The 25,747-nt window shown below is 43.2% G+C and overlaps 2 protein-coding genes across 4 annotated transcripts in view; both read left to right on the top strand.

Moving 5' to 3' along the window:
- Positions 1-25,747, top strand: part of THSD4 (thrombospondin type 1 domain containing 4) — a 573,132-nt gene that overhangs the window by 158,928 nt on the left and 388,457 nt on the right. The gene's annotated exons all lie outside the window — the stretch shown is intronic.
- LOC131516315 (tubulin alpha-1A chain) lies at positions 22,760-24,398 on the top strand. The gene has a single exon (XM_058737200.1). It carries the CDS (start codon positions 22,833-22,835, stop codon positions 24,186-24,188), a length of 1,356 nt encoding a protein of 451 aa, XP_058593183.1. The 5' UTR covers positions 22,760-22,832; the 3' UTR covers positions 24,189-24,398.

Raw genomic sequence — 25,747 nt, 5'->3', positions numbered from 1 at the left:
GATGCAACGGTGGCCACTCGGAAAGTTGTTATTTTTTAGACATATATTGTTCTCAGTCTGGGGCTGTCGTATCTGTAAAGAAATACAATCCTGTCTCCCCTCTCCAGAGTTTTATGGCACCTGGGATCTTGGATCAAGCCGAGGCTGGGACCAAGATCAGAGAGCGGTGCCTGCGTCAGGGAACCTTGAAAGGGCCTGCGAGTGCCCCAAAGGCTGAAAGGGATGCTGTCATTGTGGCGTTTAGATAAGCAGATTAGGCTGGACATCTGTGGTTTCAGTTAGGCAGGAAGGAAATCATCTGGAATCATCTCTTGCCTGGATTACTCAATATCTTCCTTACCAGTGTCACGGTGATCCTGGGAATGTGGTATTAGCAACTGTTTACAAATGGATGAACAAGATGAGACCCAGGGAGGGGGAATGCCTGCCTAGGGTCGCCATTAAGTTTGGGGGCCAGGATTGGAACTCAGGCCTCCTGACTCCCAAGCCGCTGGTCCTTCCACGGCCTTCCAGCTGCTTCCTGAGTCCCTTTCCTGGATCGTTCAAACAAAACAAGCCGGCTTCCTGCTATTCGGGGAGAAAAGGGTTTAGTGGGGACTGACTCACTGAGGTTGGCTGTCCACTTTGGTTCATTTTAGCAGGTCACCCCCCAGCCCTCCCATTTCCTTTCATAGAGACAGTGCTCAGAGGTCTTCTGGCTCTCTGTAAACTCATTTCGTGACCGTGGGTGAATCATTTCCCCTTCTGTGTTTTAGTTTCCTCATTGTAAGATAAGTGGATTGGAATTCATTGGTTCCCAAATCTGCTGGTAATGAAACAGTGCTCTTGAGGCGTATTTTACATATAAAATTTACACGTTAAGATCATACAGGTCAATGATTTTTTTCATAAATTTACAACTCAAGCAGCTATCACCACGGATCAGTTTTAGAACATTTTTATCTCTCCAGTAACATCCCTCGTGCCCACATTAATCCCATTCTTACCCCCCGTCCCAGCAACTAGTAATCTGTGTGCTTTCTGTCTTTAGAGACTTACCTGTTTTGGACATTTCATGTAAATAGAACCATAAATACACGGTCTCTTGCATCTGGCTTCTTTTACTTAATGTAAAGTCTTTGAGGCTCATTGGTGTTGCAGTAGATATCAACAGTTTGTCCCTTTTAATTGTTCATTTGTATTCCACTGTACGTTACATTTAATGTACCAGTTCCGTGAACTCACGGATCCTTGACCCAGTTGAAGAACCTAGCCGACAGCAAACAGCGCTGCTGAGAACGTTCATGTACAAGTGTTTGTGGGAATGCTTGTTTTCATCTCTCTTGAGTTTATACCTAGAAGTGGATTTGCTGGGTCATGTGGTAATACTGTGTTTAACTTTTTAGGAAACTGCCAACCTGTTTTCCAAAGGGACTGTTCCATTTTATGTTTCCACCACCAATGTAGAAGAGTTCCCTGGGGAGCTTTTAAAAGCTTCTCATGTCTGGGCCTTACTCCCCAGAGGTTTGGAGTGGGGCCCAGGAATTTGTGTTTTATAAGCTTCCTAAGTGATTCAGGTGCATCTGGTCAGTGGATGGTGTTCAGACCCACTAAGACCAGGTAACCTCCGAAACCTCCCTGAGGCCAGTTGTCTCTATTAGTTTGTGCCTCTAGGGCAAGATGCATATTCCTGCCAAGTCTCTCTGGGTGTTTGTCTTTGGAGCAGGGAAGCAGTTATGCAGAGCAGGGTTGAGGGAGTTGGCCAAACAACACGCATAAATCTGTACAGCACCTGTCCTGCATTATCCTCGACACGGGCCAAGGCTTTTTGTCCATGGCTTTATAGACGTAAAATTTTATCACAGGTTTTTATGTGTTATCGCACTGTAAAAGTGCCATAAAGTCAAGGGTCCAATTTTCAGTGTGTCTGAAAGCGTCCTATTCCTTTAAGTCATTGGTGCTGCCATTTTGGTAACTTATCGTAAAGCCTTGACCCAACCTTGCCATTTATTTGCTGTGACTAGTTTCTTAACGGCTCGGAGCCTCTGTTTCCTTATCTGCAAAATGGGATTAATGATGTTGACATCGTGGGGTCTTTTGTGAGGTCACTGTGGGGTCTCCCTCTTTCTTCCCCTGTGCCCTTTTCCATCATTAGACATATTTTCATGTGCTTGTGGGCCATTTGTATATCTTCCATTATTTTTAAAATTTTTATTTTTTTTGTAACAAAAGCACATAACATGAGATCGACCCTCTTAAATTTTTCAGTGTGTGATATAGTATTAATTACAACGACAGTGTGCTTATTCATCTTGCATAATTGAAACTTGATGTTCATCGATTAGCAACCCAGCATTTCTCCTTCTTCCAGGCCCTTGGAAACTTCCGTTCTACTGTCTGATTCTGAGTTGGCTACCTCAGGTATCTCATATCAGCACAAGCATGCAGTATTTGTCCTTCTGCGACTGGCTTCTTTCACTTAGCATAATGTCCTCAAGGTTGGCTCATCCATGTTACCACACATTACAGAATTGCCTTCTTTTTCTAAGACTGAGTAATATTCCATTGTATTTATATACCATGTTTTCTTTATCCACTCATCCATCAGTGGGCATTTAGATTGTTTCTACATTTTGGCTATTGGTGAAGGGCACCGCGAGAACATGGAGGTGCTAGTATCTCTTGGAGATCCTGATTTCAGTTCTTTGGGATCCATACCCGGAAGCAGTATTGCTGGATCACATGGTAGTTCTATTTTTAATTTTTTAGCAGTCTCCATGTTGTTTTCTCTAGCAGCTATGCCAGTTTGCGCTTCCATCAGTAGGGTGCAAGGCGATTTCTCCACACCTTTGCCTATACTTGTTGTCTTTTTTTTTTTTTTTTTTTTTTTTGGAAAAACAGGTGTGAAGTGATATCTCATTGTGCTTTTGATTTGCATTTCCCTGATGGTTAGTGATGTGGGGAATCTTCTCATGTACATGCTATTTGTGTGTCTTCTTTGGAAAAAATGTTTATTTGAATCTTCAGCTCCAATTTTTAATTGGGTTATTAGTTTTTTTGCTATTGAGTTGTGGGAGTTCCTTATATTTTGGAAATTAACCCTATATCTGATATATGATTCACCAATATTTTCATCCATTCTGTATGTTGTCTTGTCACTGTGTTGTTTTCTTTGCTATATAGAAGCTTTATTTCTGCTTTTGTGTTGCCTGTGCTTTTGGGGTCATATGCATGAAGTCATTGCCAAGACCAATGTCATGTAGCTTTTCCCCCTATGTTTTCTTCTAGGGGTTTTATAGTTTCACTTCTCACACTTAAGTCTTTAATTCATTTTGAGTTGATTTTTGTGTATGGTGTAAGATAAGGGTCCAATTTCATTCTTTTGCATATAAATATCCAGTTTTCCTAATACTGCGTATTGAAGAGGCTGTTCTTTTCCCATTCTGTATTCTTGGCACTCTTGTGGAGGACCAGATGACTTTATATATGTGGTTTAATTTTGGGGCTTTCTATTTTGTTCTATTAGTATATGTTATTGTCTTTATTCCAGTACATTACTGTTTTAATTATGGTAGTTTTGTAATATGTTTTGAAATTGGAACAGGTGATGCCTCTAGCTTTGTTCTTTCTCAAAATTACTTTGGCTGTTTGGGGTCTCTTGTGGTTCCTTGTGTATTTTAGTACTTTTTTTTCTATTTCTATAAAAATGTAAAAATTTGGGATTTTGATAGTGATTTCATTGAATATGGAGATTTCTAAGAGTAGTGTGAACATCTAAACAATATTAAGTGCTCCGACCCAGAACACAGAATGTCTCTCCATTTGTTTGTGTCTTCCTTAATTTGTCTCATCAGTATTTTGTAGTTTTCAATGTATGCATCTTTCACCTTTTTAGTTAAGTTTATTTCTAAGTTTTGGGGATGTTTTTTGGAACTCTTGCAAATGGGATTGTTTTCCACTTTCCTTTTCAGATAGTTCATTGTTAGTTCATAGTTCATGGAAATGCAAATGATTTTTATATATTAATTTTTTATCCTACAGCTTTACTGAATTTATTTGGTAGTTATAATGGTATTTTGTGGAGTCTTTGTAAGATTGTGTTATTTGCAAACAGGGGCAGTTTTACTTCCTCCTTTCCAATTTGGATGCCTTTAATTTCTTTTTCTTGCCCACTTGGTCTGGCTAGGACTTCCAGTACTATTTTGAATAAAAGTAGCAAGTGAGCAGCCTTGCCTTATTCCTGATCTTAGAGAAATAGCTTTCAGTTTTTCAACATTGCATGTGATATTAGCTATGGGTTTTCCACATATAGCCTTTATTATGTTGGGGTAATTTCCTTCTATTCCTAGTTTGTTGAGATTTTTTTCCATGAAAGGGTGTTGAATTTTGTCAAACACCTTTTCTGCATTTATCAAGACATCATATGATTTTTTATCCTTCATTCTGCTAATGTGGTGAATCGCATTAACTGACTGTTTTATACTGAACCAGCTTTGTGTTACAAGGATAAATCCCAGTTGGTCATGGTGTATTGTCCTTTAAATATTGCTAGCATTTTGTTAAGGATTTTTACATTTGTACTCATCAGAGATATTGGCCTGTAATTTTCTATTCTTGTAGTATTTTTGTTTGGCTTCACAAAATGAGTTTGGAAGTGTTCTCTGCTCTTTAGTTTTTTGGCAAGGATTTGAAAAGAGTTGGCATTAATTTTTTCTTAAATGTTTGGTAGCATTCACTGGTGACACCAGCTATCTGGTCCTGGACTTTTCTTAGTTGGGAGGTTTTTTTATTCTCCTTTAATCTCCTCCTAGTTATAGGTCTGTTCAGACATTTTCTTTCTTCATGATTCAGTCTTGATTTTGGTGTTTCTAGGAATTTCTCCATTTCTTCTAGGTTATCCACTTTGTTAGCATATAATTGTTCACAAGAATCTTGTGATTCTTTTTATTTCTGTGGTATCAGTTGTCATGTCTCCTCTTTCATTTGATTTTATTTGAGTCTTCTCTTTTTTCCATTACTTTTAAAAATGAGGTGAAATTCACATAACTTGAAGTAAAGCAGTTTCCTCCACATTCTCACCACACTTGTTTCCCCTTTTGAAACAAATTATAGCCATCTTAGTGTGTGTGAAATGGTATATCATTGTGGTTTTGATTCACGTTTTCTGAATGACTAATGATATTGAGATTCTTTTCATGTGCTTTTTGGCCTTTTGTGTATCTTGTCTTGGAGAAATGTTTCCTCAAGTCCTTTGCCCATTAAAAAAAAAGTGTTTTTTTTTATTTTAGAGAGAGAGAGAGAGAGCAGGGGAGAGGGGCAGAGGAAGAGAGAGAATTTCAAGCAGGCTCCACACTCAGTGCAGAGCCAGGGGCTTGATCCGATGACCCTGGGACCATGACCTGAGCCAAAACCAAGACTTGGATGCTCGCTCAACCAACTGAGCCACCCAGGTGCCCCCCTCCCTGCTTTGCCCATTTTTTAATTGGATTTTTTGTCTTTTTGTTGCTGAGTTGTAAGAGTTCTTTATATATTCTGAATATTAGACCTTTATTGAGTGAATCATTTGCAAATACCTTCTCTTCCCATTTTGAAGGTTGTCTTTCCACTATCCGGATAGTATCCTTTTGGTGCAGAGAAATTTATAATTTTGATGAAGTCCGGTTTATGTATTTTTTTTCTTTGTTGCTCATGATTTGGGGGTTATGTTGAAAAATCCATTGCTAAATCCAAGGACATGAAGATTGACCCCTGTGTTTTCTTTTAAGAATTTCAGTTTTAGCTCTTAAATTTTAGGTTTTTGATCCATTTTGAATAAATTTTTGTATATAGTGTGAGGTAGGGGTTCAGCTTTATTCTTTTGCATGTGGCTCTGCAGTTGTCCCAGCACCATTTGTTGAGACTATCCTCTTGGAATGGTCTCAGGACCCTTGTCCACAGTCAATTGACTGTGTATACACCAGTTCGTTTCTGGACTCTTAATTCTGTTCCATTGATCTATATGTGCAGCCTTGTGATAATACCACATTGTCTTCCTTAGTGTAGTTTCATAGCAAGTTTTAAAATTGGGAAGTTTGAGTCCTCCAGTTTTGTTCTTTTTCATGATCCTCTTCCATTACGAACTGGCTATTCCAGTCTTCTGCAGTACCTCCTTAAAAACACACCCATTATTTTGCTGCCCAGCCAGGCTATCAGTTATGTGTACTGTCACATCAGCTACCCATGTCTGATCTCACTATTTTCTTTGCACCTGAGGAGGCTTCATTTCTTCTCCTCTAGGATCCCCTAGATATTCCCTCCTTCAAAATGACAGACTCCACCTCTCTCCTCAATCTGGAGTTTTACACCTAATTTCTCTTTAAGCCTCTGGTCCAGTGCTGACTTTTTCATTTTGATCCCCTCCATGGTTGGGGAAGCAGAATCTTTGTCGTCGGGTCTCGAGGATGACTTTGGCTTCAGGCCTCACTTGTCCCCTTGTGACCATCCAGCCTGGTTAGGGACCCTTATCTCAGGATCCCTCTCAGGGTGTCTGAGACCCTGTTCAGCATCTTCTACCTTCCTCACGTGCCCTGATATTGGGGCTCCTCCCTCAGTCTGGGTACCTCTGCGTCAGACCTCAGTGAGCCTCTTGGGTTTTATTATAATCAGAATTGTCATTTTTTTTTCAACGTTTTTTATTTATTTTTGGGACAGAGAGAGACAGAGCATGAATGGGGGAGGGGCAGAGAGAGAGGGAGACACAGAATCGGAAACAGGCTCCAGGCTCCGAGCCATCAGCCCAGAGCCTGACACGGGGCTCGAACTCACGGACCGCGAGATCGTGACCTGGCTGAAGTCGGACGCTTAACCGACTGCGCCACCCAGGCGCCCCCAGAATTGTCATTTTTACTGTCATTGCTCTTGTACCTTCCCAGTTCACCCACGTACATACTGTCTCCCCAGAGAGATCAGGTGACCTTCCCAGTTAGGAAGAGTTGAAACCCAAGACAGAACACTCATGTCCTGATGTCAAGGCCAGTGACTCCGTCTTCTTTCTAGATGGCCGTGTTTTCTGTCTGTCTGTTGAGAAAAGCATGGACACTGAATTCAAACAAATGTAGGTTTGATGCTAGCTAAGGCTCTTGCTAACTGCACAAACTTGGGGATATTTCTTAAGCCCTGTGAGCCTCAGATTCTTCATCTATGAAGTGGGGAGAGCAGGGCTGACTTTGTGGGATTAACACTCAAATCAGATGAAATAAGGAATGAAAACTACCTAGCAGAATCCTCGACACAGCTGCTGGATATCTTTTTTTTTTTCTTTTTTTTTTTTTTTTTTTTTTAATTTTTTTTAACGTTTATTACTTTTGAGACAGAGAGAGACAGAGCATGAACAGGGGAGGGGCAGAGAGAGAGAGGGAGACACAGAATCTGAAACAGGCTCCAGGCTCCGAGCCATCAGCCCTGAGCTTGACGCGGGGCTTGAACCCACAGACCGTGAGATCATGACCTGAGCCGAAGTCAGACGCTCAACCGACCAAGCCACCCAGGCGCCCCGCTGGATATCTTTAAAAGCCTCCAACCACCTCTCCAGTGATGCCTCCCATTGTGTGGACTTTCCGAATTCCCCGAGTACTGCATTCCTTCCCAGATGGCCTTCACCCTGGACACTGCCCACTTTGGTGCCAGATGTCTTCATTGTCCCTTCCTTCTGCACCAGCCTGGCACTCTCAGACTCTGCTCTGGCCTTCTGGGAGTCTCTGATCTGAGCTGTCCTTCATCCTGCTGAGCTGGACGGTGGGGGATGAGAAACAAAGCAGAATGATAATGAAACGAGTGGGAGTGGAGTTGGGTGACTTTTAATGGAATGGTTTTAAATGTTTTACCATAGTTTGAATTTATAAAACTTAGGTCATATTACAGTTTTTAATTTCAAATGTTCGGTTTCTTGATAGGGGCAGGCTAAGGACTGTAGATGTTTTCATATTCTTCAAATATTTGTTCCATGCTATTTAGAGGAAAAGCTGTCCTGGGTGATGGGGGAGATAAGGAATGTCACTGGGGACAGCAGCTCCTCCGGTGTTCTGTCCATTTCACTTCTGGCCCCAAACTTGCAGGCCACACTGAGCAAAAGAAAAACAATATGCTTAACAGGAACCACCTACCCGAGGAAGCATTTTGGTGACCAGCTCCTGTCACTTAAGTGTACCTCTTACTGTTATCATGACTACCACACGCGCCCCTCATCTGAAAAGTTTCAACCATTTACAGATCCTCTTTGAAAGAAGTTCTGGCAAATACTATTCTCTTTCTCTCCCTCTCTCCAGTTAGGTTTTCCTTATATTTTGGCATCTTTTCAACTTCCTGGCTAGCCTGCCCCTTAATCTGGCACTGGAAGAGATTCTGACCTTTTTAAAAAGCAAGTTTTAAAGCGCGTTGTAGCTGAGGGCCCAGGGTGGGGGTACGGATTCTGTAAGAGAAAATTGCTGAGCATATGTGCTCTCTCCACCCAGAAAGCCCTAAGCTAATGGATGTTAACTCTCACGCTCTCAGGGCATAAGAAATGGAATCTTCATGTAGGGACCTTTTAAATGAAATTTTTTATGTTTTTATTTATTTTTGAGAGACACAGAGTATGAGTGGGGGAGGGGCAGAGAGAGAGAGGGAGACACAGAATCCGAAACAGGTTCCAGGCTCTGAGCTGTCAGCAAAGAGCCCGACGTGGGGCTCGAACTCGTGAACTGCCAGATCATGACCCGAGCCAAAGTTGCACGCTTAACCGACTGAGCCACCCAGGTGCCCCTGTGTACCTTATGATAGTTTTTTAAAAATCTCTTTGGAATATATTCTTACATTGGAGCAGTCTGGAACATACTGATAAATTCTCACCCCTAGTATAAATGAGGGCCAAGTTTTCCTATAAAGAAAATTTTTCTCTCTATAGATGTGTTTCCTTTTAAATACCTAGCAAAATAGACCCTTTCTTAAATGTTATTTTTATCTACTCTGTCCTCGAGGATATACCACTCATATGTATTTTTTTTTTTTACCTTCAAAACTACCCAGGTTAACAGAAGAACAGAAACAGCAACTTAAAAAATATATTTGTTTGTTTTATTTATTTTGATAGTGAGAGAGAGAGAGAGAGAGAGAGAGAGCGAGCAGCGGGGGGCAGAGAGGGAGAGAGAGAATCCCAAGCAAGCTCCACGCCATCAGTATGGAGCCAGACGTGGGGCTCAATCCTGCAAACTGTTATGACCTGAGCTGAAGTCAAGAATTGGATGCTTAAACAACTGAGCCACCCAGGCGCCCAGAAATAGCACCTTTAATAGGAATCAGAGGAGTATCTCTCCAGGACGAGGACCTTTTGTCTCAAAGAGGCTTTCAGAGCTGCACAGGGATGGCAGGGAGCTCTCGGGATGGTTTACTAATGCTGATTGTTAGAAATTGGCTGAGTTGTTACTTCTAGACCAGATGCTATGTTCATACAAGTTTCTCATCACTTCTCCCAGTAAATCATGTAGTGCCTGCTCTCGGCAGCATTTGGCTTTTCATAGCCCTAACACTTGTCAGTCCCCCCAAATTTTCCAGGAAGATACTAGTATAAGAGTAAGAAGTAACAGTAAAAATCTAGAGAGTATGATGTGTTCTTTTTTATTGTGTTTTCTGCTTTCAGTTTGTGTAATGTCTGGCAGTAGTGAGAATATATGAGAACTCCATTAAGTTCCAAATTAAGAAATCATAAGCCAGATAATAACATAAATGGATTGTGCTGGCAAGTTCTGAGAAAGCAACAAAGTGCCTTGATAAACATCTTCTTCCCAGAGAACCATCTCCCACCTTCTGAATCACAGCCAGGGGAATCTCTTTCTCTGAAAGTTGACCATGGTCCAAAACAGTATCTGTCTAATTGGATAACCCCTTTTAGGACATGAGTATTTCTAAAGGGAAAGGGAAAATCTGGACAGAGTTTGTTTTATTTAAAGTAAGCTGTGCCTTTGCTTCTCTGCTCCCAAGGTTGTTTTTCCCTAAGTACCTAAAACTTTTTTTTCGTTAAAGTTTGGGGAGTTTTGTTGGTGGTGTTAAGTTTTAAAACAGAAATAAGGACTGAAGGTGAAAGAGAAAAATATCAGCTCTGATTCCATCACCCAGAAATAACTGCCATTATTATTTGATTGTATGGATTATTTAATTTTTTTAACAAAAACTGAGATCATATAATTTATAATGTTGCTTAGCCTGTATTGCTAGGCTAACAGAGAGAGACTAAGATCATGATTTTTAGTTGCTTCAAATACTCCATTTAATGATGGATCGTCATGTTTTATTAATCACCTACTGATGGCCATCTAGGTTATTTGTGGAATATTGCTATTTTTAAAACAATGCTTCAACAAACATCTTTGAGCATATACTTATATGCATTGAGGATAATAATTTTTTTTTTATCTTTGCTGTTCTAAAAAAAATGATATGTCTTCGATTCATTTTGTGCACCTTGCCAGGTTTTCTGGCCATTTATATTCTACTTTTATGAATTGTTTGTTAATGTTTTTTGATAATTACAACTCTTCTTTAGATTTCTATAAAATTTTTATTTACCCTCATTTATTGGGGTGGGAGGTGAAGCCAGGCTCTTTTTTTGGACCCCTTTACCTGGCTCTGAACTCTGGAACAGAAGTTTCTAAACATGCCAGAACATTGAAAATCAATTTCCTGGGGACCTTTACAAATTGCTGCAGCCTGGCCCCCACTCCCAGACATTGATTGGTTGGTGGAAGACAGGCCACCACTTAGTAGTATCACTCATCATACGTGCTTCCATGGATACATGTTTTTTCCAGTTTGTTCCACTTATATTTTTTCTTGAGTTTACTCAGTGTCTGTCTGTCTTTTGTTCCACCTTTCTAAAAATTTCATATCACATCCTAAGCCATTTTCCAAATTGCTTCATTATGTAATAACCATCGTTTGAGGCCTACACAATACCATTTGAGTTTATTGGCAATAACTTATTTTTTTTTTTTTAAATGTTTTTTATTTATTTTTGGGACAGACAGAGACAGAGCATGAACGGGGGAGGGGCAGAGAGAGAGGGAGACACAGAATCGGAAACAGGCTCCAGGCTCCGAGCCATCAGCCCAGAGCCCGACGCGGGGCTCGAACTCACGGACCGCGAGATCGTGACCTGGCTGAAGTCGGACGCTTAACCGACTGCGCCACCCAGGCGCCCCGGCAATAACTTATTTAAAAATATATATATAAAGATACGTATTTATAAAATATTTTTTCACATTTATATTTTATGGGATATCTTTTTAAGTTAGTGTATCCTACTAATATGACTCCATTATAATTCCTTTGTAATACGTGTTAATGTCTAGAACAACTGATTACCCTTTATTACTCTGCCTTTTTCCAAGATTCTCCTTACTTTCTGGGCTATCCTTTTTCCAGATTAACCTTAGAGTGAGTCTTGTTCTTTCCTTTGAGAAGTAATTTAATATCTGTTTTTTTTTTAAGTTTATTTATTTATTTAAAAAAATTTTTTTTTCAACGTTTTTTATTCATTTTTGGGACAGAGAGAGACAGAGCATGAACGGGGGAGGGGCAGAGAGAGAGGGAGACACAGAATCGGAAACAGGCTCCAGGCTCCGAGCCATCAGCCCAGAGCCTGACGCGGGGCTCGAACTCACGGACCGTGAGATCGTGACCTGGCTGAAGTCGGACGCTTAACCGACTGCGCCACCCAGGCGCCCCTATTTATTTATTTTTAGAGAGAGAGAGAAGGAGGGAGAGAATCCCAAGCAGGCTCCCCACCATCAACATGGAGCCCAATGCAGGGCTTGATCTCATCAACTGTGACATCATGACCCGAGCTGAAATCAAAGAGTTGGATGCTTAACTAACTGAACCACCCAGGTGCCCCTAATATCCCCTTTATTAACACTTTTCTCGGGGCTACCTGGAGATCTCCTCCCGTAATTTGAGATTCAGTTTGCAACTCAGGGTTTCCAATTTGAATGTGTGCATCAGTGTGGTTGAACCGCGTTCTGCGTGGACACCTGCAAGCTAACTGTCCACTCCTGTAGCCAGTACACCTTGTCAAGAGGAGAGGAAACACCACTCAGTGTTTACAGTACATGACATTAGAAATATGGGGTGTCCGGGGCACCTGGGTGGCTCAGTCGGTTGAGCGTCTGCCTTTGACTCAGGTCATGATCTCGCGGTCTGTGAGTTCAAGCCCCCTGTTGGGCTCTGTGCTGACAGCTCAGAGCCTGGAGCCTGCTTCGGATTCTGTGTCTCCCTCTCTCTCTGGCCCTCTCCCGCTCATGCTCTGTCTCTTTCTCCCTGTCAAAAATAAATAAACATTAAAAAAATATTTAAAGAAATATGGGGTGCCTTTTGATCCCTCCTTCAGCGGGGGCTTGTTGGGTGTGACCTCTGCTGCCTGATATCCATACTGATCTGCCACAGCAACTCCAGAATGCTTTGATTTTATGGTCAGGCAAGAACTAGAGGGTCTATCTATTGGAGCAGCATTAGAACTAATTTATTTGGGGACATACTTCCGAAGACTGAGGTTCAAAGTGGTAGGTTCAAACCAAGAAAATCTTTTCTGCGTACAAGACATGAGCTTTCAAGTATCATTGTCCGAGTCTCCCTTCCCTAGTAAGGTTTTCAGTCCTTATTTGAGGGAATCCCACGGGCCTGAGGATACACAGACACAGAGGATACATAGATACACTCTACACCCGGTTGGAGAGAACACCAGAAGTGGTGGAAGGTGGAGGTAGGCAAGAACAGAGCTGAGACCCAAAGAGAGAAGTCAAACTCCGATGACCCCAAGAGGGATGGGCAATGAGTCACAAGAACCAAAAGGTCCAGAAACAGGCACTGAAGCCAGAATGCAGCTGGAAAGGCCATAGTCAGGGAGGTGAGAAGAGCAGGGCCAGCAGTCCTATCCAAAGGGGAGGCTCTGGGCTGCTGCTTGGTGCACACCACCTGCCAAGGGTCTGCTAACATCCAAGATCCAATGGGAGGGCTTGGGGCTGCCCAGGGGAATGTGGTAAGGCAACAGGTAAGGAAGATTCAGGGCTGCTGTCTCCAGACACACTCCTACCTGTGCTGAGCCCAGTGGGCACACCCCTTCTTTGAGCCAGCCAATGTCTCCTTGGCTGAAGGAAAGTGACACTGAATGATGTCAGTCACTTACCTTCATCTGATCAAGATGGTACCCATTTCCCCCTTATTGGAACACCGTGGCCCCCGATCTGCTATGCCTTCTGGCTCCTCATTCAGCCCCCCTTCCTCTACCACTCTGCATTGCACAGGGGGCTCAGGAGCCCACCCTTCCCTGTGAGGCCTCGGTTTGGCCCTAGAGATGGCAGTCTGCATTTGAAGAATATCACACGCAGCTCTAGGTCTGCTGACCCCTGATGTAAGGTCTGCATTTATGAGTTGTGTACCTCTTACAACTCTTGCTGTTCTGGTTCCTGAACCCCCTCATCCAGGAGGAGACTCTGATCTGCCAGTTCTGGGAGAAACACCAGGATCTGTGTTTGGAAAGCCTCCCCAAGTGATTCTGGCAGTCAGCACATATGGGCGTCACTGGTTCCAGGCACCTGTACGTCCCCTGTCAGCCGGGACAGTGGCTGAGCTCCTGGCAAGGCCCACGTAGACTCAGATTAGAGAGCTATAGGGCAGGAGGCAGGCAGTCAGCATGGGCTGTTTTTACAAATCTCTGGCAGACACTCTTGTCTGCTTTGGCTAAAGAGGGAATGGGGAGGCAGATGATAAATCGCCTCTAAAGTTGTCATGAATAATATGATATGTGCTAGCTCATAAATGTGGTACTCATACAAGCCAGTTCTGTGGGTAAAGCAGTACAGTTTAGATGAGTTTCTACTTTCTTGTTTCTGTTTTTGTAGGAAGAACCAAGGCTGTGGGCCTGATAGGAATTCGTATTGGGTCTTGACTGTGTCACCTCTTCCAGAACCCTCCCTTTCAGGTTTTTCCATGTCACTATTGATACTCCTTCCCTGGAGTCTTGCATTTAGTGCCATTCTTCTGGGTGACACTGCCTCATCACTGGGTGCTGTGCTGGTACCTGAGAACCTCAGGGAGGATATTTTACTGGTGTTCTAGGTTGGTCCTAGCCTAACATTGTGACTCTGGTGTGCTGACTGCAGCGACATTTACCTAGAGAACACCACCAGGCAGATGTGGAAGGTCCTCTGTCACTCACTGGCTGTTAATACCTCTAGATCCCTCTTAGCTGCTTCTCATACTAGAAACTTTGGGCCGCTCCGTTTTGGTTCACAAAGACCCCTTTGCTTGGATCCAGAGCAGCCTCCTTTGGATCCCTTTGCCTGGTTGGCTCTAGATGGGCTTTCAGGATCCGACAGTAAAGAGTGGAGAAGGGGATGTCTCTGGGGAAGAGTACTCCAGGGCTGCAGAGCAGAGCTGGCTCCAGCTGCCTGTTCCATATTTTCCATCCGTGGGTAGGATGCCTCCCACGGTGGCAGCTCATTCCAGAAACCACCCAGGAGAGGAACTTGCTCTAGACGGCAGTCCAAAAGGACTGTCATGCAAAGGCCAGGACCTCTCATGCTCTGTGAAACATGAAAAATCCCGCCCCATCTGGCTGTGACTGTCTAGGCCACCCCTCCCACGTGAGGCATGAAGGGAGAGAGCCTTGCGCTTCTATGGAGGTTGGGTGGTGCCTTGGCAATTGTTACTCCAGACCCTGCATCCTCCCGGAGTTCAAGGCGAACATCACTATTCTGAAGTTGGCCATAGTGAGAACGGTGTTTCTTTCCCAGTGTTCTATCTCCAGTGTGGTTATAATGTCTGCATATTTAAAAATGCATTTGGCAGTAAATTTTTCAGCCTTATCACTGAAATTTCAGCTCAAATTCTCTTTCTTCCTTTTTTTGTGTCTTGCTCAATTTGAGGATTATATCCATATTTCCCCTTGGGAACATGGAAGAACATTACTTAAGAACTTTGAAATTATTTTCCAAGAACTCAGGTGCTATAATTTGGAAGTAACCAAAATGCATACTTGCCCCATCTCAGATAATTAATCTCCCTAACAGACTTGTGGATTTATGCAAAAAGAGCGGTAGAATATAAAAGATCATTAATCATCCTGGCATCATGATCTCATGTTGTTATGAAATAAATATGCCTACTAAATGGATCCAGATGCTATCAGATACATGTGTCCAATGAAGACTATTTTCTCTCCTTGGCTCGGGCAATAAACACACCAGGCTTTTTTGTAACACCTTTCTTCCATCCATCACCAGTGGTCCTACACATATTTTTTGAATCCCCGACCACTCTGTTGCTGGTGAAAGGTGGGTAAGTGTTTTCTGATAAGGATTCTGGGGAAAACCCCAAGGAGGTAGGAGACAGGTCCCCATGACCCAGAGCTGATGGATGATAGGGGAATGAAAATTACATGGCAAATCATCTACCAGCCTGGAACCAAGAAGTTTTTCCTTATTAATCTTCTTTTCCCAAACATCAAAGAACGAATTCCAACCCAAGACATTACCAGTCCTCAGAAGACACACTTGTGTATTTGCAGACCCCCTGCAATCTGCCATGTAAGGACCGAATGATAGAAAGATGAAGACATATGCAATTACCATCCAACACTGCATTCTTGATGTGGGTGAGCTGCCTTCCCAAGACCACCCCCAGGAGTTGGCTGCAGGACTGGATATCAGAGGGGCTCACTGTGAGAGAAGATGGAGCTCATTGTGAGCCAAGAGCAGTGGTTAACTGGGGTTACACCTATAGGTTCCAATCTTGTGACTTTCAAAGGTTTTCTATCTTTCTGACTCTGTTTTCTTTACTCGTGAACTTTGAGTTGCTGGCAGAATTAATGAGGTTGTTACTATAAACTGCCCAGCACCTAGGATGTAGCTACAATGTGGGAGCTTTAAAAGAGTCCCACCAATGCAGAATGAGGTTTTCCAGGAGAAGTATTGGAGGAAAAGCTGTTTAATGGCAGAGGGATGCTTACATGTGCCACTAGCCACAGGGCCTGCTCTGCTGAGAAAGGCCTCCCCTCATGGCTGGCTCCAAATCTGTCTTGGAGTCCCTGGTCCTCTGGGTCCTGGAGTTGGACAGTTTGCCACCACTGCCACACTGGCAACGTGCACACCTTCCGGTTAACACTGGAGGACCTGCGACTTGGCCTACTTTGCCCCTCGAACAGAACTATAAGAGCTTGAGGGCTTAAAGATAAGGAGGGAGGTGGAGGGAATTATATACTTATTGTTGCCTTCTCTTATGGCCAGCCCCTTGCTAGATAATTCAAATACTTTGTCTCATTTTTATCCTCATAACAACCCTGAGGTGTGTGATGATCAGCACATCTGGGGAAACCGAGGTCGCACTCGAGTTTATCTTCCTTAAAAGCCTGTACCCATTCCAATATACCTTCCTGCTTCTCAGGTACTTTTACTAAGACAATAAGGGAAGCAAAGCATCACACACGCAGAAAGGTTCACAGGACAAAGAGGTGTTTTTTTGTTTTGAAACAAACATGCTTGTGTTTTGCTGAATATGGGTTTCCATTTCCCTGAATGAACAGTATTTCTCAATGGAGTGCTTGAAAGAGTGGATCTCTGAAATCCTGCCTGAAAGGGAACTCTGTGGTCAAATACAGTTGGGAGTGCTGTGTGTGATTTTCCTATCTTAACAATTCAGAGTGCAGATTAGCACATTAAAGCCTCTGAGAATGTCCCGCAGTTCAAAACAACAAAAAAGAGTTGTAATTGTTTAATCCATTGTCTTCCAACCATATTGTAGATCTCTGTATGGTCTGTGAAACACGTATTAATATCCTGTGGTGTCTCCTAATTGGAGATAAGAGTCTTCAAGTCAAGCATAAATTTCTTAGATTTCTAAGTTGGTGCTGTTTTCAAGTCTGGAAAGATATTTAGGCTCCCTGCCATAAATATGGCATGCCCCACGCTCTCTCCGGGCCTTGCTCTGTGGCCATCCCTCAGATCCTACTCTTGAGGAAACCATGTTTCTTCCAGGCTTTGGGATAACTTTGCCTCCTTTGTTTCTTGAGGATTCTCTGGAGTTGTGGTCTGGGAAAGTTGCTCTTCTTGACTGAAACCCCTTTTCCGCTAGCCGGTTGTTAAGGCTGGCTGAGTAAATGCACTCAGGACCTCCAGCCATCCTAGTGGGGGTGAAGTGGTATCTCATTGTGGTTTCATTTTGCTTTTCCTTACTCACTAATGAGGTTGAATACCTTTCATTTGTATGTCTTTTTTGGAGAAATATCTATTCAAATACTTGGCCCATTTAAAAATTGTATTGTCTTTTTATTGTTAAGTTGTAAGAATTCTTTACATAGTCTAGATATCAGTTATATGCTTTGCAAACATTTCCTCCTATTTTGTGGGTCGTCTTTTAGCTTTCTTTATGGTGTCCTTTGAAGCACAGAAGTTTTTTTTTTTTTCATGAAGTCCAATTTATACATTTTTTTTTCTTTTGCTACATGTGCATCTTGTGCCATATTTTAAAGTCCACTGCCTCAGGGTGCCTGGGTGACTCAGTCGGCTAAGCATCCAACTTCAGCTTGGGTTATGATCTCACAGCTGATGAGTTCAAGCCCTGCATCAGGCTCTATGCTGACAGCTCAGAGCCTGGAGCCTGCTTTGGATTCTGTCTCCCTTTCTCTACCCCTCCCCCACTTGCATTCTCTCTCTCTCTCTCTCTCTCTCTCTCTCTCTCTCTCTCTCAAAAATAAACATTAAAAATAAAATAAAATAAAATAAAATAAAATAAAATAAAAATAAAATAAAATCCACTGCCTAATCCATGGTCATGAAAATTTATACCTATATTTGCCTCTAAGATTTTCTACTTTTAATTTTTATATTTATTATCTCTTTGATACATTTTGAGTTAATATTTGTAAATGGTGTGACGAAGGGGTCAAACTTGATTCTTTTGCATGTGGATATCCAGTTGTCCCAGAACCATCTGTTGAAAAGACTATTATTCTCCTGTTGAATGATTTTGGCCCCTTTGTTGATAATCCATTGATCATCGATACGTGGGTTTACTTCACCTTTTTATTTTTTGTCCTTTCTTCTTAACAAAAAGATATGCTTGATGGATTAATGGATGGTATGCAGGCCCTGCTACACTAACAACGCAAGCTACCCAGAACAGCCCCAATGCTGATCTCCTACTTTGCTCTCTGCCACATGTGCAGTCAAACAGACCTCCCAGCTATCGATGGCTCCCCACCTATGTAGCTTGTCTTCACCCTGAAAATATTAACTATTCATATAACTCCTAAAATACAACTGTTATCAGCTTTGAGGGAGAACTGTAGCTGATAGACCATAGAACGATTATCAGCCCAGTCACTAACTCTAGAATCACTGTCATTTAGGGCAGTGGTTTCCAAATAGTGGTCCTTGGAGCTCTGCTTCTTTTAATCCAAATAGTTCTGCTCTTAAATATTTATCTGTCTATCTACCTAGCTTGATTTTATTTTAAGAACCGAACACAGACTTTATGACTATCTCATGCCATGGGATTGGGAGAGATTCTTTAGAAACCAGGTATCACTAAGCTGAAAGGATGCTGGAACATTGTATGGCTGTCCTCCACCACAGCATGCCAACAACTGTCCCTCTCACGTTATGTCAGTTCAAGTTTAGTTCAGCATTAAGAAGCAGAGACCCAAAACAAAGGGGTTTAAACAAGATAGAAGTGGATTTCTTTCTTACTTAAAAATCCAGAGGAAGATAATCTGATGCTGGCGTGACGGCTCTGCTTCATAAAGTCTCCCAAGATCCAGAACCTTCCACCTCATCACTCTTCCATCCCTAGAATTGGGTCCTAATTTTTAGATTCCAAGACGCAATTGGAGTTCCAGGCATCACATTTTAAGTTCAGGCAGTAGGATATTGACAAAGAAAGGAGAGTAATGAGCAAAGGGCATAGACCTGCCTTTTTTAATGTTGATCTCCAGGAAGTTGTCATATAACACTTCCACTTATACTCCATCCACCAGAAAGGCATCTTGTGGCCACACCTAGCTGCAAGGAAGGCCCAGAAACGTAGTCCTGCGAGGGGGCAGCCATAAGCTCTTCTAAAAACTCTGTTATTATGGAAGATCATGGATTTTGGAAGACATCCAACATTCTCTGACACGCCCATAATTTGAATAACTCCTAGAATCCAGCCTCTTCCAAGAAATTGCTTGAACTGATGAGAAAAGTGCTGTGCTCTTACCCTTCTTAGTCGAATCCAGGGATTTCCTGATTTGCTTTCTAACTGGCCACTTGGCCTTGCCTTCCATCTCCACACATCCGCTTTCAAGACTTATAATGATGAACCTAGCATCATGTATTGAAGTCATGTTTCTCTTTTGTGCGTGTGTGTACTGTAATAAAATCTGTTTCCATCTCAGTAAATGGCATCACTGTCTACCCAGTTGCTCAAGCCAAACACTTAGAAGTCAACAGTTAGGAGTCAAGGCCAGCCTTCCTCTCATTGTTCATGTTCAGTCCGTCCACAAGTCCTATCTTCTCCACCTCCCACATACATCCTGCGTCTGGCCTCTCCCACCTCTGTGCTTCCACCCTGGTGCACACCATCACCAGTACTTGTCGGGGCTGCTGCAGACACCCTCCCAAGGGGCCTTCTTGCTTTCACCTTCACCAGCTCCTCCCCACAGTCTGTTCTCCACACAGCGTGGCTGGCAGTTATTGTTTGTGATGCCGCCCTGCCTCAGACCCTCCGTGGCCTTCTTGTGAGCTTAGGAGAAAACCCAGAATTTTCTTTGTTTCTATGACCTCTGTCCTGGGCAGAATTATACACCCCGCCCAGATCCATATATTGAAGCCCTCACTTCAAGCTACTCCCCAGTAGCTCAGAATGTGACTGTATTTGGAGACAGGTAGGTAATTAAGAAGAGGCCTTTAGGGATGGACCCTAATCCAGTCTGAGTGGTGTCCTGATAAGAGATTAGGACACACAGAGAGAGAGAGACACAGGGATGAGTGTGCACAGAGAGGTAGCCATGTAAAGTGGCATCTACAGGGTGGCCATCTGCAAGCCAAGGAGAGAGTCCTCAGACGAAGTCAACCCTGCCGGTACCTTCAGCTTGGACTTCCGGGCTCCAGAACTGTGAAAAATAAATTCGTGTTGCTTAAGGCCCCCAGTCTGTGGCATTCGCTATGGCAGTCCCAGCACGCTAATACAACCTCCTGTGCCACACATGATCGATGCCTCTGGCCTCATACCACCTTCTCCCTCTTTCACTCCACTGCAGCCACACGGGTGTCTTTCTGCATTCTCCTGGCAGGACCTTTGCACTTGCTGGTCATGCTCGTTGGAATGATCCGACCTCCAGATCTTCTTATGGTTCCCTCCTTGTCATTCAGGCCTCACTTCAGAGTCACCTCCTTTAAGAGTCCTTAGCTATCATACCCCACCACTCTGTCGCATCACCCTGTTTATTTTCTTCAGAGCACTTGCAACCGTCTGAAATTTATTGAGTAGGCTTACTTATTTGCAGGAACGAAAGCCCCATGAGAACAGGGTCTTCCTCTACCTTGCTCACTGCCATATCCCCACCAGCTAGAACACCCCCTGACACATGAGGGGGCTCCATAAATATTCATTGGGATGAATGAGTAGGTGTATGATCAAATTAGTTTTAATATACAGATAATTTCAGAAGTTTTTAAGTATTGCTTTGAGGGGAGGAATAACTCCATCTTTTGCAATAGTTTCTTAGGAGAATCATGTCATTTTTGACTTTTCAACTTGTCATACTTACCCTTGCCCCCAAGCAGCTCCTGGCTGTGGTATACACACTTCCCTCCATCTCAGCAGATTAGTATGATCCCAGCTCTCTGAGGCTTTGCTGCCATTACTAGTTTCATTTTTCTATATGACTCTCTTTTTAGCTGAATTCTCTCTACTAGAACAAAGACTCAGGTAGCAAGAAAAAATATAGCACAGGTTTCTAACAGAAGCAAATGAAAGCTATCATTTGAATTGGGGCCAATGGGCGCACCTGGGTGGCTCAGTCAGTTAAGCGTCCAACTTTGGCTCAGGTCATGATCTCATGGCTCGTGAGTTCAAACCCTGCATAGGGCCCTGTGCTGACAGCTCAAAGCCTGGAGTCGGCTTCAGAGTCTTTGTCTCTGTCTGCTTCCCCCCCCCCCCCGCACCCCGCCATTCATTCTCTTTCTGTCTTTCTGTGTCTCTCTCAAAAAATAAACATTAACATTTTTTTTTAATTTTTTAAAATGTTTATTCATTTTTTGATAGCTGGAAACAGAGCATGAGTGGGGGAGGGACAGAGAGAGAGAGGCAGACACAGAATCCAAAGCAGGCTTCAGGCTCTGGGCTGTCAGCATAGACCACAACACAGGGCTTAAACCCACCAACTGTGATGTGAGATCGTGACCTGAGCTGAAGTCGGACCCTTAACTGACTAAGATACCCAGGTGCTCTAACATTAAAAAATTTTTAGTTAGCTCTAATGGAAATGTTGAATTACTATTTAGTGTAACGCTATACGTTAACAGGAATTAAAATTAAACATTAAAAAAAATAAATTCGCTCTAAGTGTCCTAATACAGATGACTAGGCATATAGAGGCTTTTACTAAGGGGTTCTTCTGTCTGCAGGGGTTTTGAATAAAAACTTGCTGAAAGTCCTATGCTTTTCCCATCTTCTTCAGAGAATATTGACCCTAAGAATGTTTTTGGATGAGTTAGAAAGGCTCGTCTTAGTCATATGATCATAGCTCTTTTTAAAGGTTTGGTAACAGTCACGGTTTATTGGGAAAGAGATTGAATGTCTCCCTTTAGGTTGGGAGCAGGGAGGCCTTGTTTATTGTTTGTTAGCGTGTTTGTTTGTTTTGAACAGGTGGATTTCGTTGTAGAGGTACTTGACTGGAAGTATAGTTGGGACATTAAAGAAGAACGATTGAGCAGAAATTGGAGATGTGAGAACCAAAAGTGGGATAGAGGCCAGGAATGGCAACAGGGATAAATTACTGTTAGCAGAATCAGGGGGTGTGTGGCTTCAGTCCTAGCCAAGAGCTTGTCTTGGAACCGGATTCCCATACAGGCTGAATGTCAGACCTGAGAATTTTAGAAATGTACTGGAAGTATTTACCAATAAATGCCTACCTTTGTTAGTTTTGCTTTGTACCACCAAGGATGATTTCTGCCTCGTATGGAAAACTGTTGGTTTGTCCCCAGAGAGTTTTATCCCCATTTCCAGACCAGTCTCTGCTTAAAAATGGCCTATGAGTCTACATAAAAGGAATAACATGAAATCAACACGAAGGTTATATTTTCCTTGTTTGAATTCTGTTAACACTGCTTTAATCACAAGATCTTGGAAGAGTCCTTCAGTTTTAAAACGTATTTGATGACATTTGTGAACATGGCTCTAGCTAAAGGAATCCAACCTCTGTACAAATGAGAGATACTGAAATATTGTGGGATCTGTTCAAAAGGACTTTCATTTTGAAATTTCACATCTAAGTTTCATTTCAAAGTTGGATATCTGTGTACTTTACCAGCACCGCATTTCTGTTCTTTGGGAAATTCAGGCCACTGCATCCTTGTGAAAAACGTTTAGAGGAGGAATCATGTGCTCTCCATCCATTATATTGTACACTTTCAAGATGGCGCCATATTTTAGGTGATCACCATATTGTAGCCCTTGTAATCCCTGAGTAAGTTTTCCAAGAAAGGATTGTAAGGTTCTCTTACATCGACCGCCTAAGAGTCGCGCTGTAAGAAGCAACAACCTCTCCTCCTCTCCGCCATCTGCTCGGCAGCCACAAAGCAGCAACCATGCGTGAATGCATCTCCATCCACGTTGGCCAGGCTGGTGTTCAGATCGGCAATGCCTGCTGGGAGCTCTATTGCCTGGAACATGGCATCCAGCCCGATGGCCAGATGCCAAGTGACAAGACCATTGGGGGAGGAGATGACTCCTTCAACACCTTCTTCAGTGAGACGGGCGCTGGCAAGCATGTGCCCAGGGCAGTGTTTGTAGACCTGGAACCCACAGTCATTGATGAAGTTCGCACTGGCACCTACCGCCAGCTCTTCCATCCCGAGCAACTCATCACGGGCAAGGAAGATGCTGCCAATAACTATGCGCGAGGGCACTACACCATCGGCAAGGAGATCATCGACCTTGTCTTGGACCGAATTCGGAAACTGGCCGACCAGTGCACGGGTCTTCAGGGCTTCTTGGTTTTCCACAGCTTTGGAGGGGGAACTGGTTCCGGGTTCACCTCCCTGCTGATGGAACGTCTCTCTGTCGATTATGGCAAGAAGTCCAAGCTGGAGTTCTCCATTTACCCAGCCCCCCAGGTTTCCACTGCTGTCGTTGAGCCCTACAACTCCATCCTCACTACCCACACCACCCTGGAGCACTCTGATTGTGCCTTCATGGTAGACAACGAGGCCATCTATGACATCTGTCGTAGAAACCTCGATATCGAACGCCCAACCTACACTAACCTAAATAGGTTGATAGGTCAAATTGTGTCTTCCATCACTGCTTCCCTCAGATTTGATGGAGCCCTGAATGTGGATCTGACAGAATTCCAGACCAACCTGGTGCCCTATCCCCGCATCCACTTCCCTCTGGCCACATATGCCCCTGTCATCTCTGCTGAGAAAGCCTACCATGAACAGCTTTCTGTAGCAGAGATCACCAATGCGTGCTTTGAGCCAGCCAACCAGATGGTGAAATGCGACCCTCGCCATGGTAAATACATGGCTTGCTGCCTGTTGTACCGTGGTGATGTGGTTCCCAAAGATGTCAATGCTGCCATTGCCACCATCAAGACCAAGCGTACCATCCAGTTCGTGGACTGGTGCCCCACTGGCTTCAAAGTTGGCATTAATTACCAGCCTCCCACTGTGGTACCTGGTGGAGACCTGGCCAAAGTACAGCGAGCTGTGTGCATGCTGAGCAACACCACAGCCATTGCTGAGGCCTGGGCTCGCCTGGACCACAAGTTTGACCTGATGTATGCCAAGCGTGCCTTTGTTCACTGGTATGTGGGTGAGGGCATGGAGGAAGGAGAGTTTTCTGAGGCCCGTGAGGACATGGCTGCCCTTGAGAAGGATTATGAGGAGGTTGGTGTGGATTCTGTTGAAGGAGAGGGTGAAGAGGAAGGAGAGGAATACTAAAGTTAAAAATGTCACAAAGGTGCTGCTTTTACAGGGAAGCTTATTCTGTTTTGAATATTGAAAAGTTGTGCTCTGATCAGTTAATTTGTATGTAGCAGTGTATACTCTCATATACAATTACTGACCTATGCTTTAAAACACAACGCTTTGTTATAGATCCAAGCTGTCCATTTCTCTGATGGGTTTGAATAAAGTATTCCCTGTCTTAAATGAAAAAAAAAAAAAAAAAGAAAGGATTGTATTGAACACAGTGATTAAATATTTACACGATTGGCTGATGTTTAGTTACATTAAAACTTACAGGGCATCTTGCAACAAATCTTCAGTTTGTTGTTTCAATGATAACTGTTTGAAGATTCTTTTCGGTAATAACCCCAGAATTTGTATTATGGCTTCTTAACAGGTTTGTAAGAGTAAAGGACCAGATGCATAGGAAGGAGAGATATTTCGAGAGCCTGCTGAAAATTTCTGGGCCGAATTGTCTTTTTTTTTTATGATAGCAGGGCAAAGAATAAATAGAATTAAGACCATGAGAAAGCCTTTGTTTAACACACTGGCCAACAGAAATCACCTTTTGACTTTAGCAATAATGGGATCCTATGCAGCTGCTGAAGGAGAAACAAGATGTGCCCATTGATGCTTGTGCCAAGTAACTGGCGGCAGCGTCTCTTTGGTTTGCCTGGTCAGGCTTCTGCCAGGTGTGCAAACGTAACCTACAAGTGTCACATGCTTTGCTGGGCTAAGTGACGGGGCTGTGTGATGGCCACGCATACTCCCTCGTGAAACCAGCTTTCTCTGTGCGGACCATGTTCTTTTCTCCAGTTGCCTTAACTTCGTAGTAAGTGTGCTGAAATTGGACAAGACAGCAAGGTCAGAAAAAAGGAGCGCTGTCAGAACAGGAGGGAGGGAGGCTGGGTAGCCACGCTGGCGGCGCCCCTAGAAAGAGGTTGCTTGTCCCAACCCAGCACCGCAGAGTCTGGTTCTCCTCTACAGAGGCGGACGTCAGATGTTAGTGGCTTGGATTACATGAACTCTAAATGACTGAGAGTAGTACGTGCAACTACTCGGTGACCCAAAGACTCATGGTAGCTCGTCCCCACATTCTTCTACCTAGAGGAATAACGTGTAGGGAAAGCCAGTTATTATTCTGCTTGAAGAGCAAGTTGTCCTTGCATATGATGTAATCAACATGTGCTGTTTTGCTGGACAAGGATAACTGAAGTGTGAGTTGGCAACCAAGCCCTACCACTTACAGTGTGCAACTTTGCGTAATCTTATTAAATTTGCAGAGTCTCGGTTCTTAAACAAAACAAACAAGCAAAAAAAAAAAAAAAACCCAAAAAACCAAAAACCAGAAAACAGGAGAGCTAGAAACCAAAAAACAAACTCTTAACTATAGACTACACACAGATGGTTACCAGAGGGGAGACACGTGGGGATGGGTGAAACAGATGAAGGGGATTAAACGCACACTTATCTTGATGAGCACTGAGTTATGTGTAGAATTGTTCAATCACTATACTGTACCCCTGCAACAAATATAACACCGTGTGTCAACT

This window comes from Neofelis nebulosa, chromosome 7 (genome assembly GCF_028018385.1).
Source record: "Neofelis nebulosa isolate mNeoNeb1 chromosome 7, mNeoNeb1.pri, whole genome shotgun sequence".
Classification (NCBI taxonomy): Eukaryota; Metazoa; Chordata; class Mammalia; order Carnivora; family Felidae; genus Neofelis; species Neofelis nebulosa.
The sequence above is the reverse complement of the archived record's forward strand: the minus strand, read 5'-3'. Positions and strand labels throughout refer to the sequence as shown.